Source organism: Berghia stephanieae, chromosome 4 (genome assembly GCF_034508935.2).
Source record: "Berghia stephanieae isolate SIO BIC M18660-M18661 chromosome 4, UCSD_Bste_1.3, whole genome shotgun sequence".
Taxonomy (NCBI): Eukaryota; Metazoa; Mollusca; class Gastropoda; order Nudibranchia; family Aeolidiidae; genus Berghia; species Berghia stephanieae.
In genome coordinates, this window is record NC_088363.1 from 83,962,722 (window position 1) to 83,977,480 (window position 14,759).

At 37.1% G+C, this 14,759-nt stretch overlaps 2 protein-coding genes across 2 annotated transcripts in view; one reads left to right on the forward strand and one right to left on the reverse strand.

The window, feature by feature from the left end:
* Positions 1-5,859, reverse strand: part of LOC144971413 (E3 ubiquitin-protein ligase RBX1) — a 30,341-nt gene extending 24,482 nt beyond the window's left edge. Inside the window, exons 1-2 of the mRNA XM_078912279.1 lie at positions 5,706-5,859; positions 3,229-3,256 (exon numbers count right to left, since the gene is read on the reverse strand). Coding sequence (XP_078768405.1) covers positions 3,229-3,256; positions 5,706-5,804 — 127 coding nt within the window. The 5' untranslated portion in view covers positions 5,805-5,859. The remainder of the gene's footprint in view (positions 1-3,228; positions 3,257-5,705) is intronic.
* An 8,717-nt stretch (positions 5,860-14,576) lies between these two features.
* The window catches only part of LOC144972112 (uncharacterized), a 38,185-nt gene continuing 38,002 nt past the window's right edge, over positions 14,577-14,759 (forward strand). The window contains exon 1 of the mRNA XM_078913199.1: positions 14,577-14,659. The gene's annotated coding sequence lies outside the window, so the exon portion shown is untranslated. The remainder of the gene's footprint in view (positions 14,660-14,759) is intronic.

The window sequence follows — 14,759 nt, forward strand, 5'->3', positions numbered from 1 at the left end:
AAATCCGAAACTTTTGTGTACATGAACCTTTTAACACACACTGTTGAACAGAAAACACCCCCTCCCCCATTACAACCCCCCCCCCCCCCCTTCCACCTCTCTTCCCAACGCAACATCATACATTCTCAATACGAATTGAACTAGTGAGGTGGAGTCTACATTCATTGTGATTTGTTTGGGTAATTAAAAAATTAATCTCCTTCCACTGCTCCCCCCCCCCCCCAACCTCTCTCTCTCACTCTCTCTCTCTCACACACACACACACTCACATTCACTAATTGACGCAATGACAATCATAAATTAGGCAATGACGGATCAAATGTAGCGTGCACTATTTATTGGCTTTGTCTATCTTGCCCTCCTCTTCTCCCAAACCTCTCATCTCCTCTTGACTTGAATATGCGGATGACTGGGTTTTTATTGACTTATCATGAGTAATTAATGGTCAATATATACTAAATAGCTGGTGTCTGGAAACTGAACGTCAATAATGGCATTTTTCAGACTTAGTTTTTGTTCTCTACCTATCTCTCTGTCCGCAGTCTATGTTGGTTCATCTCTCTCTCTCTCTCTCTCTCTCTCTCTCTCGCTCTCTCTCTCTCTCTCTCTCTCTCTCTCTCTCTCTGTGTGTGTGTGTGTGTGTGTGTGTCTGTGTGTCCCATTTTATTGTGAGAAAAATAGACGGGGGAAAAGCATGGAGGGAGGTCGAGAGTGAGTGAGTGAGTGAGTGAGTGAGAGAGAGAGAGAGAGAGAGAGAGAGAGAGAGAGAGAGAGAGAGAGAGAGAGAGAGAGAGAGAATTATTTGATTTGATATGACGGAGAATACACGTTCGTAATACTATTAAAGAGAGAGAGACACAGAGAGAGGGAAAGAGAGAGAGAGAGAGAGGATTATTTGATTTGGTATGACGGAGAATACACGTACGAAATACTATCAAAGAGAGAGAGACACAGAGAGGGGAGAGAGAGAGAGAGAGAGAGAGAGAGAGAGAGAGAGAGAGAGAGAGAGAGGATTATTTGATTTGATATGACGGTGAATACACGTGCGAAATACTATCAAAGAGAGAGAGAGAGAGAGAGAGAGAGAGAGAGAGAGAGAGAGAGAGAGAGAGCTATGAAGATATTGTTGTGGATGAGAACAATAAAGAGAGGAATAAGAAAACAAATGAATTGTGTGGATGAATAGATAGATACATAATAAATTTAAACATAGATATGAAGGTAGATCGATTGATTTTGTCGGTAGGTAGATGGATGGATGTATGTATGAAGGAAAAGGAGGGTGAATTGATGAAAAGGTGAAACATAAAGAGAAATATAGATTCATAGACAGGTAGATAGATAGATAGATAGATGGATGGATAGAAAAGCGGATGATGGAGAGAGAGAGAGAGAGAGAGAGAGAGAGAGAGAGAGATAGATACATAATAAATTTAAACATAGATATGAAGGTACATCGATTGATTTTGTCGGTAGGTAGATGGATGGATGTATGTATGAAGGAAAAGATGGGTGAATTGATGAAAAGGTGAAACATAAAGAGAAATATAGATTCATAGACAGGTAGATAGATAGATAGACAGATAGATAGATAGATAGATAGATAGATAGATAGATAGATAGATAGATAGATAGATAGTTGGAAAGAAAAGAGGATGATGGAGAGAGAGAGAGAGAGAGAGAGAGAGAGAGAGAGAGAGAGGGGGAGAGAGAGAGAGAGAGAGAGAGAGAGAGAGAGAGAGAGAGAGAGAGATGTAGTACCATATACCTGTCCCAACAACGATCGGGCCATGGGACTAAAACCACCCCTATCTCTCGCGCTCTCTTTCTCTCTCTCTATCTATCTCTGTGTGTTTCCTTATCTCTCTCTCTCCCTCTGTGTATGTGTATGTGTGTGTTTCCTTCTCTCTCTCTCTCTCTCTCTCTCTCTCTCTCTCTCTCTCTCTCTCTCTCATTTATCAATTCCGGGAATCGGTAACATCTAAAGATGGATGAAAAGAAGAATAAGGAGGAAGAGGCGGAGAGGGAGGTGGAGAAGTGGGAGTTGAAGATAAAGAGAAAATAATAATGAAAAAAATATAGAGACATAGATAGATAGATAGATAGATACATAGATAGATAAATACATAGATAGATAGATATATAGAGACATACAGACATACAAATTGATAGATAAATATAACCAAAGATAACATATTGCACTGTATATATTTGTCCCGATGGTTGTCCGGCCCCGTAGAACGTAAAATTTCGTCGGCGACTCGTCCTCCTATATAAGAAGTCACTGAGTGCAGTCCATGTCAACTAGCATCAAGTCAACTTTGGCATAAAATCAAAATCTGACATAGTTTTCTACAAAATGCCCTTTGTAATTTTTTTTATATTCCTACTTGTAAAAAACACCCATGAACAGTGCAAAATTTTGTCTGATTTAAGTCAACACTAAATGATTGACTAACATCCTGGAAGGAGAAGAATTTAAATTTTAGCCAGAAAAACAGGAGATGGATTGCACTGATTGAGTGAGCACTCATTGGATGTCGATTCAACACCACAGTATCCACGGACTGCAATTCAAAGCAAATGAAACAATTTAAATAAAAAATTATTTTAGCACATTTTAAAAGTTGATATTAACTACTGAGCACCCTCTTCCTTGATTTTGTTTTATTGTTTTTCAGGATTTGACGGCGCTTGGGACATATTTTGCTCATCACAGCACCAGTTAGAAGGAAGACAAGGGGTAGTAAAATATATCTAGTTTATAATTCAAAGCCCACAAGAAAAGTAAGGCAACGGGGACTTGTTCAAATAGGGAACAGAGATAGATTTGTTGAGCAGACCATCAGAGAGATCACCATAAAGCCTCATCTCATCCACCCACAAGTACAGAATCCCACTGAACAGGAACCCACTCAAATGCTTCAATTATAATATATTCAAATTAACAAATACAACAAAACAATTTTGGTGTGCAGTCAGTCCTGGACTCTGTGATTAAACTTGAAGTGGTGGAGATTTCCCTGGAACCATCAGACCTCATTGGAATTTGACGGAAGTTGCGGGTAATCCAGATTTTATTTTGCTTCAGACAAAACTATTTTCTGGTGAAAACGGAATTTTGGCATCTCTGATCATTGACATAGATAAGCTCCTAGGGAGATCATGACGTGAAAGTACTAAGTACCTCCCACTGTGGAATGACTAGTGAGAGTGAAAAGTACTCACCCCAGGCCCACAGTGCCACTGCATTCCACTGAAAAAGAGAATGAAGAAAAAATCAAAAACCAATCTTAATAAGAAATTAGAATCATTAACCAAAAATGCTCAACACACATATTTAAAGAATTATCACTTTTTATTAAATTCTTGTAGTTGTTTTTTTTTTTTTTTGTCTGTTTATTTTTATTTTTATTTTTTTTAGTTTGCACTTTTTGAGATCGGAGTGGGGATGAATATTACAATTTGCAATATTCTATTGAAAGCAACCAAAAGAGAGAGAGAGAGAAAAAGACTTAAAACAGGGTGCCAGCAAAATTTCAGAGTCACATTTACGACCTTCATACAAACTTTATGACCTACGAAATAAAAATAGTTTCTTCATAGGTGTGGTCGGTTCTGGGGCGAACAACACCTAGGCCTAGGGATTTGTCTGCGAAACAAACAATCCCGGCCATCATTAATATCCCCAAAATTGTGGTCAGAATGAACAAATTATAGAAACAAAGGAAGATCAATAGAGTTAACAGTGGTATAGTGAAAATCTTAATGGTTGGTGGACTATGAACCGATTTGATGATTAACAAGTTTCTTGCTGGTTGAAAAAGAAGGCGAATTGGCAGTTTGACGTTTCAGTTAGAAGTGTCAAAAACTTGCATTTCATTGATCCATTTGCTTTTTTTAAAAAGCTGGATTTGGCATTTGAGTACTATTTTATTTCATCTTGTGTTAAATATGACTTGATATTAACTGATTTGGGACACAAATTATTTTTTCAGAATATTTGGTATTTTTCACACCTAGTTTGGCATTTTGCATAAAATATTTCTGCCAACTTGATAAATGTGTCTGCCAATAACGAAAAGGCCAGGCTTTTGGTTATTGCCAGACAGGTGTCTACCAATAATCAAGTTTTCTTTATTGGCAGACATGTCTGAGAATAACAACAGCTGTGATTATTCTCACACATATCTGGGAATACGAAAATTTCTTATTCCCAGACACATTTTGACACTCCGCTCTTTTAAACATTTATCCACATTCCAGAATATGGAATGTTTCGAAATGCACATAGAAATAAGTAAAGTTAATAAAATATCTATAAAAACATAAAATCAACCAACAAAAAAATCAGTCGATGAATAGCAGGTTACTACATACATACACAATATGCGTCGACTTTCATGTGGGTGACATGTCCGAATGGTTAAGTCGCCTGCCTTATGAGGCTAGTCAGAATCGGGCTGTGGGTTCGAATCCTGGTTCTGCCACTTTTCTTTCATCCCCCTCCCCCCTCTTTTAAAAAAACAATATTTCTCTCTCTCTCTTGGTTCCTTTCTACTTCTACCAAAATGTCATATTCGTCCTCACTATTTTCTTTCATCTCGTGTTAAATATCACTTGATATTAACTGATCTGGGACACAAATAACCACTAACATTTTTTTTCTCAGAAAATTTGGCATTTTTTACGCCTAATTTGGCATTTTGCAAAAAATTAAAATCTTTCTGATCTGCCAACTTGTCTACCAATAACTAAAATTGGTTATTCCCAGACAGGGTCTGCCAATAATAAAAAGTCCAGGTTTTCTATTATTACCAGACAGACAGGTGTCTGCCAATAACCAGTTTTCTTTATCGGAGTGTCTACATACACGGTAACTTTAGGAAGTTTAGTGAGCAGCAGCAGTGGGAGTCAAATTGTGACCCAACTCGCCCAGCCATAAGTAAGACTGGAAATTGCCATTCGCTTTTACTAAAAGATTTAGGGGGGTTCAATTAAAGATGCATAACTTAGTTATAAAGAGGAATATCGCAGATATTTTGGTATCATTATTTTCGTTACTAACCGGGCACCTAGCCCCGAAGCAGCTTACACGGTAACATTTATACACGTTAACCTTGAATCTCGCCTTTAATGAGTTAAATTGTATTGTTTGATTTTTAAAATTTAAAATAACACACACACACACAGAGAGAGAGAGAGAGAGAGAGAGAGAGAGAGAGAGAGAGAGAGAGAGAGAGAGAGAGAGAGAGAGAGAGAGAGAGAGAGAGAGAGAGAGAGAGAGAGGTCCATCCAATGCTTTAACTTTAATTACCTAACTTTCCTTATTTCTAATATTTCTATCATAGAAATATTAGAAATAAGGAAAGTTAGGTAATTAAAGTTAAAGTAGACTATGTGCATTTCGAAACATTCCATATTCTGGAATGTGGATAATTGTTTAAAGGAGCGGAGTTTCAAATATATGTCTGGGGATAACGAATTTTGGTTATCCCCAGACAGGTGTCTGGGGATAACGAACTTTCATTATTCCCAGACAGTCAGACAGGTGTCTGGGGATAATCACAGCGGAATATGAATGAAGGCCTCTCATCCAAAGCAAGTTTTAGACGACATGACTGATTCATTCAATAAATGAACAATAGAGGCAGAGGATTACAAATATGGATCTTAAAAATAAATTAAATATATCATCTTCCGACCTTTTTAACTTCAAATCGTTTCTTTATCCCTCGTTCGCCTGAAACACTTGGGCCTTCTTCAATATCCTCTGAGTTATCGACATCCATTGCTGCGGCCATTTTGATTCAATTGTTCTTTTTTATCTTCATTCAATGATTCTTCCGTTCTGCGAATAGAACAGTAAAGGAAGGTGCCCGAAACGTAAACAATAACAAGTTGCTAGTGATTTCCGTTAGGGACCGGAAAAATTTACGCACAATATAGGTCTCCCAATTTTGTAGTTTGAGTTGTAGGCAATACACTTTCAGTATTGAAAATATGTTTACATAAAATCTAACAGTTGCAGAAATAATATTATAAGGCTAAATTATTATGAAAATCAGGCTCCGAATAATTCTCGTTTTGTTCACACCAGCGGAGTAATTTGCTCTGGTCTAAAAATAGATAGACTGTAACTTTTGATAAATTTTAGAAAATTTTACCTTTTGTTCCATAAAATATCCATATCTAGACATTATTTGATGCATGATCGAGTATTTATGAATATGTGTTTCTTTTGCCACCTAACAGCCAAATTTTAAAGGTTATTTTTTTCTATTATTTACATTGGAACGTGAGCTGTCAAGACAGGAACATGTGGTTTGCCACGTGCTTCTCGACCTTTGTTTACGTTTGGGGCACCTTCCTTTACTGTTCTATATAAAAAGTCGGGTTACGAGTTTTTAGTGGATCGAAGAAATGAGAAAACTTAACGAAACAAACTCGTGGGTGGCACGAGACCCGAGTACCCGGTTTAACGTTATTACCCGCGGGTACCCGCGGGTATCCGGGTACCCGCCCAGCACTAACGAGCACTACTTACACACCTTTAGCAATAAGTTCTCTATGTTTGTTTGTTGTTGACTTTAACTTCCTTTCAATTTCAAGAAAATAAGCATGTTTTATGATGTCACTGCAGTGCCACCCTTCAAGAGACAAAACCATTATGTAAATAATATGATAGATTATTTCTTTGTCGGACGAGAATGACTGGCAATACACCTTTTTTTTTATTCAGGAGAAAACTTGCTCTTCATATTTCGATGGGAAAAGATGATCCCAAACTCGGTGTGTGTGTGTGTGTGTGTGTGTGTGTGTGTGTGTGTGTGTGTGTCTGTGTGTCTGTGTGTGTGTTGGGGGGGGGGGGGGGGCATTATTAAATCCGAGTACAAGGTGTTCCTGGAAAACCATCCGTGAAAAAAAGAAAAAAAAAAAAAACATGGATAAGAGAAGAAACTTGAGAAAGGGGAGAGGAACGAAAAAGAAGGAAACCAGCAATTATCCAAGCAAGGAAAAGGAGTCAAAAGCAAGAGGCTAACAGTGAATATAATAAAATTGCCAAAGTAGTCAAACCTGCTGAGAGGCCATATGTGAATTAATCTCGAGTTCACCCTCATTGAAAATCGAACAAATTTGTTCGATTTTCCATGCATATGAACTCGAGAGAGTTAAATAGTCAAAACAGGCTGCAGTTGCAGCCTAAAAAAGGAGACCTAAAATCCTTATACTCAATAAGATTGCAAAGTGAGAAAAACAACTTCTCGAACAAGTCTATTAGAAATAAGTCAGAAAGACGATAAACTTCTGCCGAAATCTGACTTGAAAGTTGAAAAAAGCACTTCCTTGAAATCTTATATATAGATCCACACTTCAGAATTTACCCAGTATAGGTCAAGGAAACATGCTTGACACGAAGAAATTGCAAACCTGTAAATAGAGGAGCAATAAAGAAACTTAAAAGTGGTTGGGCTTCGGGAATAGATTAAAATACCTCCTGAGGCCTAAAAAAGAAGGGGGGGGGGGGGAATGAAATTGTCAATCAGTTACATAGGATAATTAACCTAATATGGAGCAAACGTGAACCACCCGTTGAATATTTGTTTTTTTAAATGGGGGGGGGGGGGGGGTCCTAATAACACTACAAAAACTGGATGAGACCTGTGGCACTGCAGCAAATGGAGAGATATGACATTACGTCCAATTCCAAGCAAAGTGCTAATAGTAGGGGGAATTAGGTCCAAAAAACCCTTGAATTGTGCAAACAGGGTTGAAAGCATGAAAATCACATATGTTGTAGAATATGAAAAATCCTATAATTTATGATATAGAACCACTCTGGGAGATCAGTATTAGTTGAGATACAAGGTTTTTAAGATTAGAAAATTTTGAAATGGACGACAATAATTTCTTTCATTTTTAGTGTGTAAACATTCGAGGCAAGCCGACCAAAGGTTGTTTTACGTCATCCTTTGGATTCCCATTGGTGACTATTTTTAGCGTCGAAGCGGAAGTTTTCCTTTCCCTTTACTTTCGATTCACGAACCATTCAAATTATTTAATCGTAAATATTATTCAATTTCACTTGTTTTAAAGGACGTCTAGCGAGCAATATTCTATAATATGAGATTTTCTGCATCTGATTTAATAAGTATAATCAATTGCTCTAAAACAGACGGGAAGACGAGCAGAGGGGTAGACAAAACAAACTAGCAGAACACAGCTCAATAAATGCCGATAACCGGTGTTGACAAAGGACAGTGCTACTTCTCCCCTCCTCCTGTTTTCTTTTCTTTCCAAAAAAAACTGATATAATCATTTTACGTGAGTTAAAACCTATTTCGGTCAAACTTGATGACAGTAAAGAGTCAGCATACCACTTACATTGCTATAATTATCATCATTATCATCATCATCAACCACTATGATGCTGTATTGTGGCAAGTTATTTACTTTACGTTATTTACCGCAAAGGGACAATGGGAGAATGTTCTATTTTTACTATTGTGTCCTTATGTAAGGCACTGCACACATTTTGCCTGATGATGAGGGGTCTTTAACAGAAAGAAAGAAAGAGAGAGAGAGAGAGAGAGAGAGAGAGAGAGAGAGAGAGAGAGAGAGAGAGAGAGAGAGAGAGAGTTATGAAAGAATATTGCATATGCCTAATAAAGGAATGTGTTTGCATGATTTCAGATACACATACAATAGCAAAAAGAACTGGTCCCAGAGACTGGGACAAGTGTTTGATATGCCAACAAGATAACACAGACCGTTTAGAATGTCCCTCTAAGTCGAGGAGGTATGACAAAGGGCAAGGCTGTGAAACTCTTTTTGAAGATTTAACACAATTTAATTCTTTGGTTTGTGATGAAAACAAGTTGGATGTATCTATTTTTTTAATTCATCAGAAATAATTGAGATTATTGAAAGCTTAAAACAAAATAATGCTAAGTGGCATAAGTATTGTCGTGTAAAATTTAATGCCAACAAAATTAGGCGATTAGAATTAAAGAAATCTAAAAGAATTGCCCTACAAGAATTCCAAACTTCGTCATTTGACTTGGAGGAGTCACCGAATGAATATATTTCGCAACCCACGAGAATAATGAGACAACGTTCAAAATTAGAGATTGGCTATAATAAACAAACGTGCTTTTTTGTAAACTCGTGGAATCGGGAGTACTCCATTCTGTACTGGCAACAGATATGGAAGAAAACATTCGTGAAATAGCGTTATCTATAAAAGATTCTGATATGTTGTCATTTATTGCCGGAGGAGATTTAGTCGTTCAGGAGGCACACTACCGCCCTATACCATAAAATTTGTCATGCACGATACTTAAAAAAACAAGCTTGAAAAGATGTCACTGCTGATGATAATCATGATGTCACAGTTCTTGAAAGAATTCGAGCTTTTTCTAACATATCTTTTATAGAAGAGAACCCTGCAACAAATGTGACGATCGACATGAACCACTGTGGTGCTTATTTCCAGAATTGTCAAAAGTGTCCCAAAACTTATCAAATGATCATGTAAGAGAGAATGTATCGGCACCCGATGCAAGTGTTTAAGGTCCGGTTTTCCTTGCACGGACTTGTGTAGATGCGGGGGGGGGGGGGGTGTGGAAGGGGGGGGGGGGTGTTAGGTCAGTACACTAATGAGTAAAATTCTCTCTCTCTCTCTCTCTCTCTCTCTCTCTCTCTCTCTCTCTCTCTCTCTCTCCGTCTCTCTCTCTCTCTCTCTTTCTCTCTCTCCGTCTCTCCCGCTCACTCCCTCTCCCCTCTCTCTATTTTATCTACTAGTTAGGTTAGTACAGTAATGAGTAAAATTCTCTCTCTCTCTCTCTCTCTCTCTCTCTCTCTCTCTCTCTCTCTCTCTCTCTCTTTCTCTCTCTCTCTCTCTCACTCCCTCTCCCCCCCCCCTCTCCCGCTTTTATCTACTAGTTACAACACGAAATAACCATCAGTTAGCTACCGTAAATGGTGCCCGTGTATTTAAAGTTTTAGAACGCACTGTATTGTCGTGGTTATTTCCTCAAATAAGTAATGCTATATAGGAAAAAATAAAAGTGCTAAAAACGCACTGTTATGATAAATTGCCAGAGTGGTTCTATATCAGGTGTTATTTATACGGGTCTTAGCTACCTATATGCCAATTTTCAGGATTTCAACCCCAAGGTGCACGGTTTTAGACTAATTTTCCCTAATACAATGAATATGAAGAAAATATAGATTTTTACGCACTTATTTCCCTTGTTTAATATAGCTGTAATAGGTAAAATCTAAGGCATTAAACCGATACGTTATGATTGATTGCCAGAGTGGTTCTATATCAGATATTTTTTCTATGGGTCTTAGCAACCTGTATGTAAATTTTCATGCTTTCAACCCGAATTTGCACGGTTTTAGCCTAATTCCCCCTACTATAACAAGATAATAAGTAATACTATAAAGAATAAGAGATGTCACAGATATAACTGTTAGAGATGAACAAGCAGGCCTTGGGGAAAATCCGATCATGTACTTACCAGATTACCATTTTAAGAGAACAGACATTGGAGTGGCAGTCTCTTGTTTAACCCTTTCCTTACCGATCGTTTTCAGTATTTTTACAAAATGGCAGGCTTACCCAGCAGAAAAATTGATTTTTTCAAACTCAAACAAGCTCTCTACAAAACAACTTTATGTTCTTATTGATTAAACAAAGATCATTGTGATGTACAAAATAAATCTGCATAAGAAAAACGTATATTGTGTCGTAACAAATGTGACGATTTTGCGGTAGGTGGTAAGGAGAGGGTTAAGTCAGTTCCATAGACTTTGAAAATGTTTTTGACAGTGTGGATATACAATAAATAGTATGGGATATCTTCCTCCATTATGGACTCCCAAAGAACTGTTAGACTTTACAACATTACAATGAAGACTTTTCATGCCAAGTCATATACCAAGGAAAACTCTCAACCGAATTCCAGGTTTCTATTCTCCCTGTCCACTCTTCGCTTCTTGCTTCTGTTTTACCAAAAGACAAGAAAAACATCTGCAAACCCAAGGCGGGGAATAAAACGGAACTTCTCCAAAATCTGGAATTCTTCTTCTTCTTCTTCTTCTTCTTCTTCTTCTTCTTCTTCTTCTTCTTCTTCTTCTTCTTCTTCTTCTTCTTCTTCTTCTTCTTCTTCTTCTTCTTCTTCTTCTTCTTCTTCTTCTTCTTCTTCTTCTTCTTCTTCTTCTTCTTCTTCTTCTTTCTTCTTCTTCTTCTTCCTCTTCTTCTTCTTCTTCTTCTTTTCTTCTTCTTCTTCTTCTTCTTCTTCTTCTTCTTTCTTCTTCTTCTTCTTCTTCTTCTTCTTCTTCTTCTTCTTCTTCTTCTTCTTCTTCTTCTTCTTCTTCTTCTTCTTCTTCTTCTTGTGTCTCGATTACTTGACCAATTATTCGATCATATAATATTGGATATTTCATGCGTTACTGATTTATGGTTATATTTGAATCGACAAGCCCTAAATCATATCCAATCCATGCAGTAAAAATAAATCACAACTGTGGTAACATAATATCAGCTATACCATGCATGATATCTTTGGCTCCTCTTGCCAGTTCGCCGCACCTATTCACTATTTTAAAGTTTCTCTGACCACGTTATTAGAAGCAACAAAGCAAACCTCAGCTATATATATATATATATGCAACCGAATATGCTTGCTGTTCAACTCGTCCATGAGTAAGAATTTGATATCCACGCACATCTCAAACAATAAATCTTCTTGATGTTGACTTTTTAACCCCCCATAATCCCATCTGCCCACAGGATCACAAATCATAACGTACCACTCCAAGGGTTCTATAACCGCCTTATTAAACATTAATAAAGGCGACTTATCATTCATTGCTTTTTCGGGATCTTATTGCAGGAACTCAGTAAGCTACATCGAATATCCGGGAATATGGGAGAAACTTTGGGTTGGGGTTGTGTAGCATTGACTAACAGGTCATTCTGGTTGAAATTATTGTTGTTATTATATTATTGTCATCATCATCATCATCATCATCATCATCATCATCATCATCATCATCATCATCATCATCATCATTTATTATTATTATTATTATTATTATTATCATTATTATTATTATTATTATTATTATTATTATTATTATTATTATTATCCTCATTATTATTACATATATCATCATCATCATCATCATCATCATTATCATAATTTGTCTTTTATTTTCGTGATGTGTGAAATGGTCAGCTGTCGTATTAACGACAATAAAAGTGAAGTGTTCCAGATTACCGAATACCCGAATCCTATTTCATTACTGCATATTTCAAAACAATAAAAACTATCCACACTTCATTGATTTGACCAACTGCCTTGCTGGGAACCGACAAAACACATTATCTGATATTTCCCCATAACACATTTACTCCGTTTATCGTTGAGCTTTTTTAAAAAGCTTTTTTACATAGCGCAATATCCACTAGATGTGCTCAAAGCGCTTTACAAGGGGTTCCCGCAACATTTAACATGTAGGACGACATGACGCCTGTTAGGCGATATTACAATTTTTCGGACAAAGACAACTTTGTTGACGGCTAGGTACTCAGTTTACACCTGAGTACGGTGAGAAAAGATGAGTAAAGAGTCTTTTCTAGGGACTCAACTATGCACCGAGCGAGGCTCGAACCCAGGACCTTCCGATCCGAAAGCGAGTGTCATACCAATTGTCATGGTCTCAAGTGAGTAAAGAGCTACTCGACTATGCATAAAGATATGTAGAATGAGGCCCCAGAATTAACTAGTTACTATAAATGAAAAACAATTAACGATTTGTTTAAGATGAAATAAAAAGAAAGATGAAATTTAATTAACAGAGATAAATAGTGATTGTGGTAGTTACAAATAGAAACGTGGATATATTACGTAACTTATGATGATATAATGTCAGGTTCGTTAGGTTACGTATCCAGGCAGTTGAAAGGCGTGGGTTCTATATTCCTCCGATAACGGGCTCAGGCTCATAAAGTTCCACTTCCAGGTAGTTGGGAAGGGGTTATTGTATAGTTCTTCGACAGCGGGCTCAGGTTTGATCCTTGAGGATTATACAGTCAAAGGTAAAAGCTCCGGCGTCTTGATGGTGGAGATAAAATATCCACAAAGTATCTAAAGATAAAAATCTTCAAATATATATGAGGAACGAAGCGACTGGCCGTCCGGCATAGATTGTAGAGAGAAGTGAGTGTAGAATGTTAGACCTATCAGCTTTTATAATAAGTGGCTACGTGACAGAATGTAGAACGAAAAGTATTCACTAATTAGAAATTAATTCGAGGGAAGGCTATAAAAGGAAAGAAGATCTAATATTAGAAGGTAAAATTTTTCTAAGCCTACCGAAATATAACTGGAGTGAGATGAATTCAGTTCTTAATAAATTGAAATTTAATAAGATAATTGTGAACAACCTTTACTGTGACACCAATAGACCGCATAGCCGCACATAGAAGAAGACGCCCATACTCCAGACCTGGCCAAAGTATACAACAGCAAGACAGGATTTTTGGCATGGTATCACACGGTCAAAGAATGACATATCTAAATAACCCAAGAATGGCCAAATGTGATTTAAAATGCAACACAGAAATCATGTGCACCGCAGAGGATCGGGATTCGCGGAGACAGCTGATTGGCAACGTGCTCAAGAGTACAAAAACCACGATGGATGATGATCACACGGACCTCTGCTGACCAAACTGTAAGGGCCCCTGCCTGAACTGAGGAGGACAGTGGCGTTCCTTGACCAACTAGACATTCAAACATGACGACAATATGAGGGGAGAAAGAAGAAAAAGAAGAAGAAATCTGTCGATATGATATGTTATTTTATCTGGAATTATGAAATATGTCACCCATCTACTCCAAAAGGAACTTTGAAGGGATCATGTAGATACTGAAAATTCACGTCTAAAAATATTAAACTTGGGTTTAGATAGCTTAATGTTTGCTCAAGGAAAATGCCTTTTCGACATTTTGTTTGACACGACATGAAATACCAACATGAAGGCGATGGGTCAGAAACGTGACCGATCGTTTTATGTCGGGCTCAACCAGACGCCTGCAACTGAATTCAAAACAAAACAAAATATAACAAACAAAACTACACACCTCCACCCACCCATTTCAAAATCAAAAACAAAGACACAAAACAAACAAACAAACAAAACAAAAATACAAAACAAAACAAAACAAGACCAAAAAATCTGATTCTGATCTTTTGGTCTTCATACTCAATTATTCTTGACCAAATTCGTTGCAAATTGGATCATTAATTAATCTACCAAAAAAAAAAAAAAGGTGTTTAGTCAGCGTCCGTTAAGACCAACGACAACGAATCTGATTTTTCTTTCCACTTCAAAGGCACGGAATGATTTCAGGCCGATGTCAGTAGGCACCGCCTTTCATGATAATCGCCTTAAGGCATTAATCCAATTGCTTCTTATATTAACTTACTATTAAAGGCAACTTGACCACAAGTTCTTAGTTGAATACACAGCGGCCAAACCTAAACACTATGTCATTGTTTGTATACTGTGTGCTCTGTGATTTCAGTTAGTGGATAATAAAGTGATGGTTAAAGTACTTTATTGAGATTTTAAAACAAGGTTTGTCTATTGTTACGATTGTAACCCGTCTCTTATATATATATATATATATATATATATATATATATATATATATATATATATATATATATATATATAT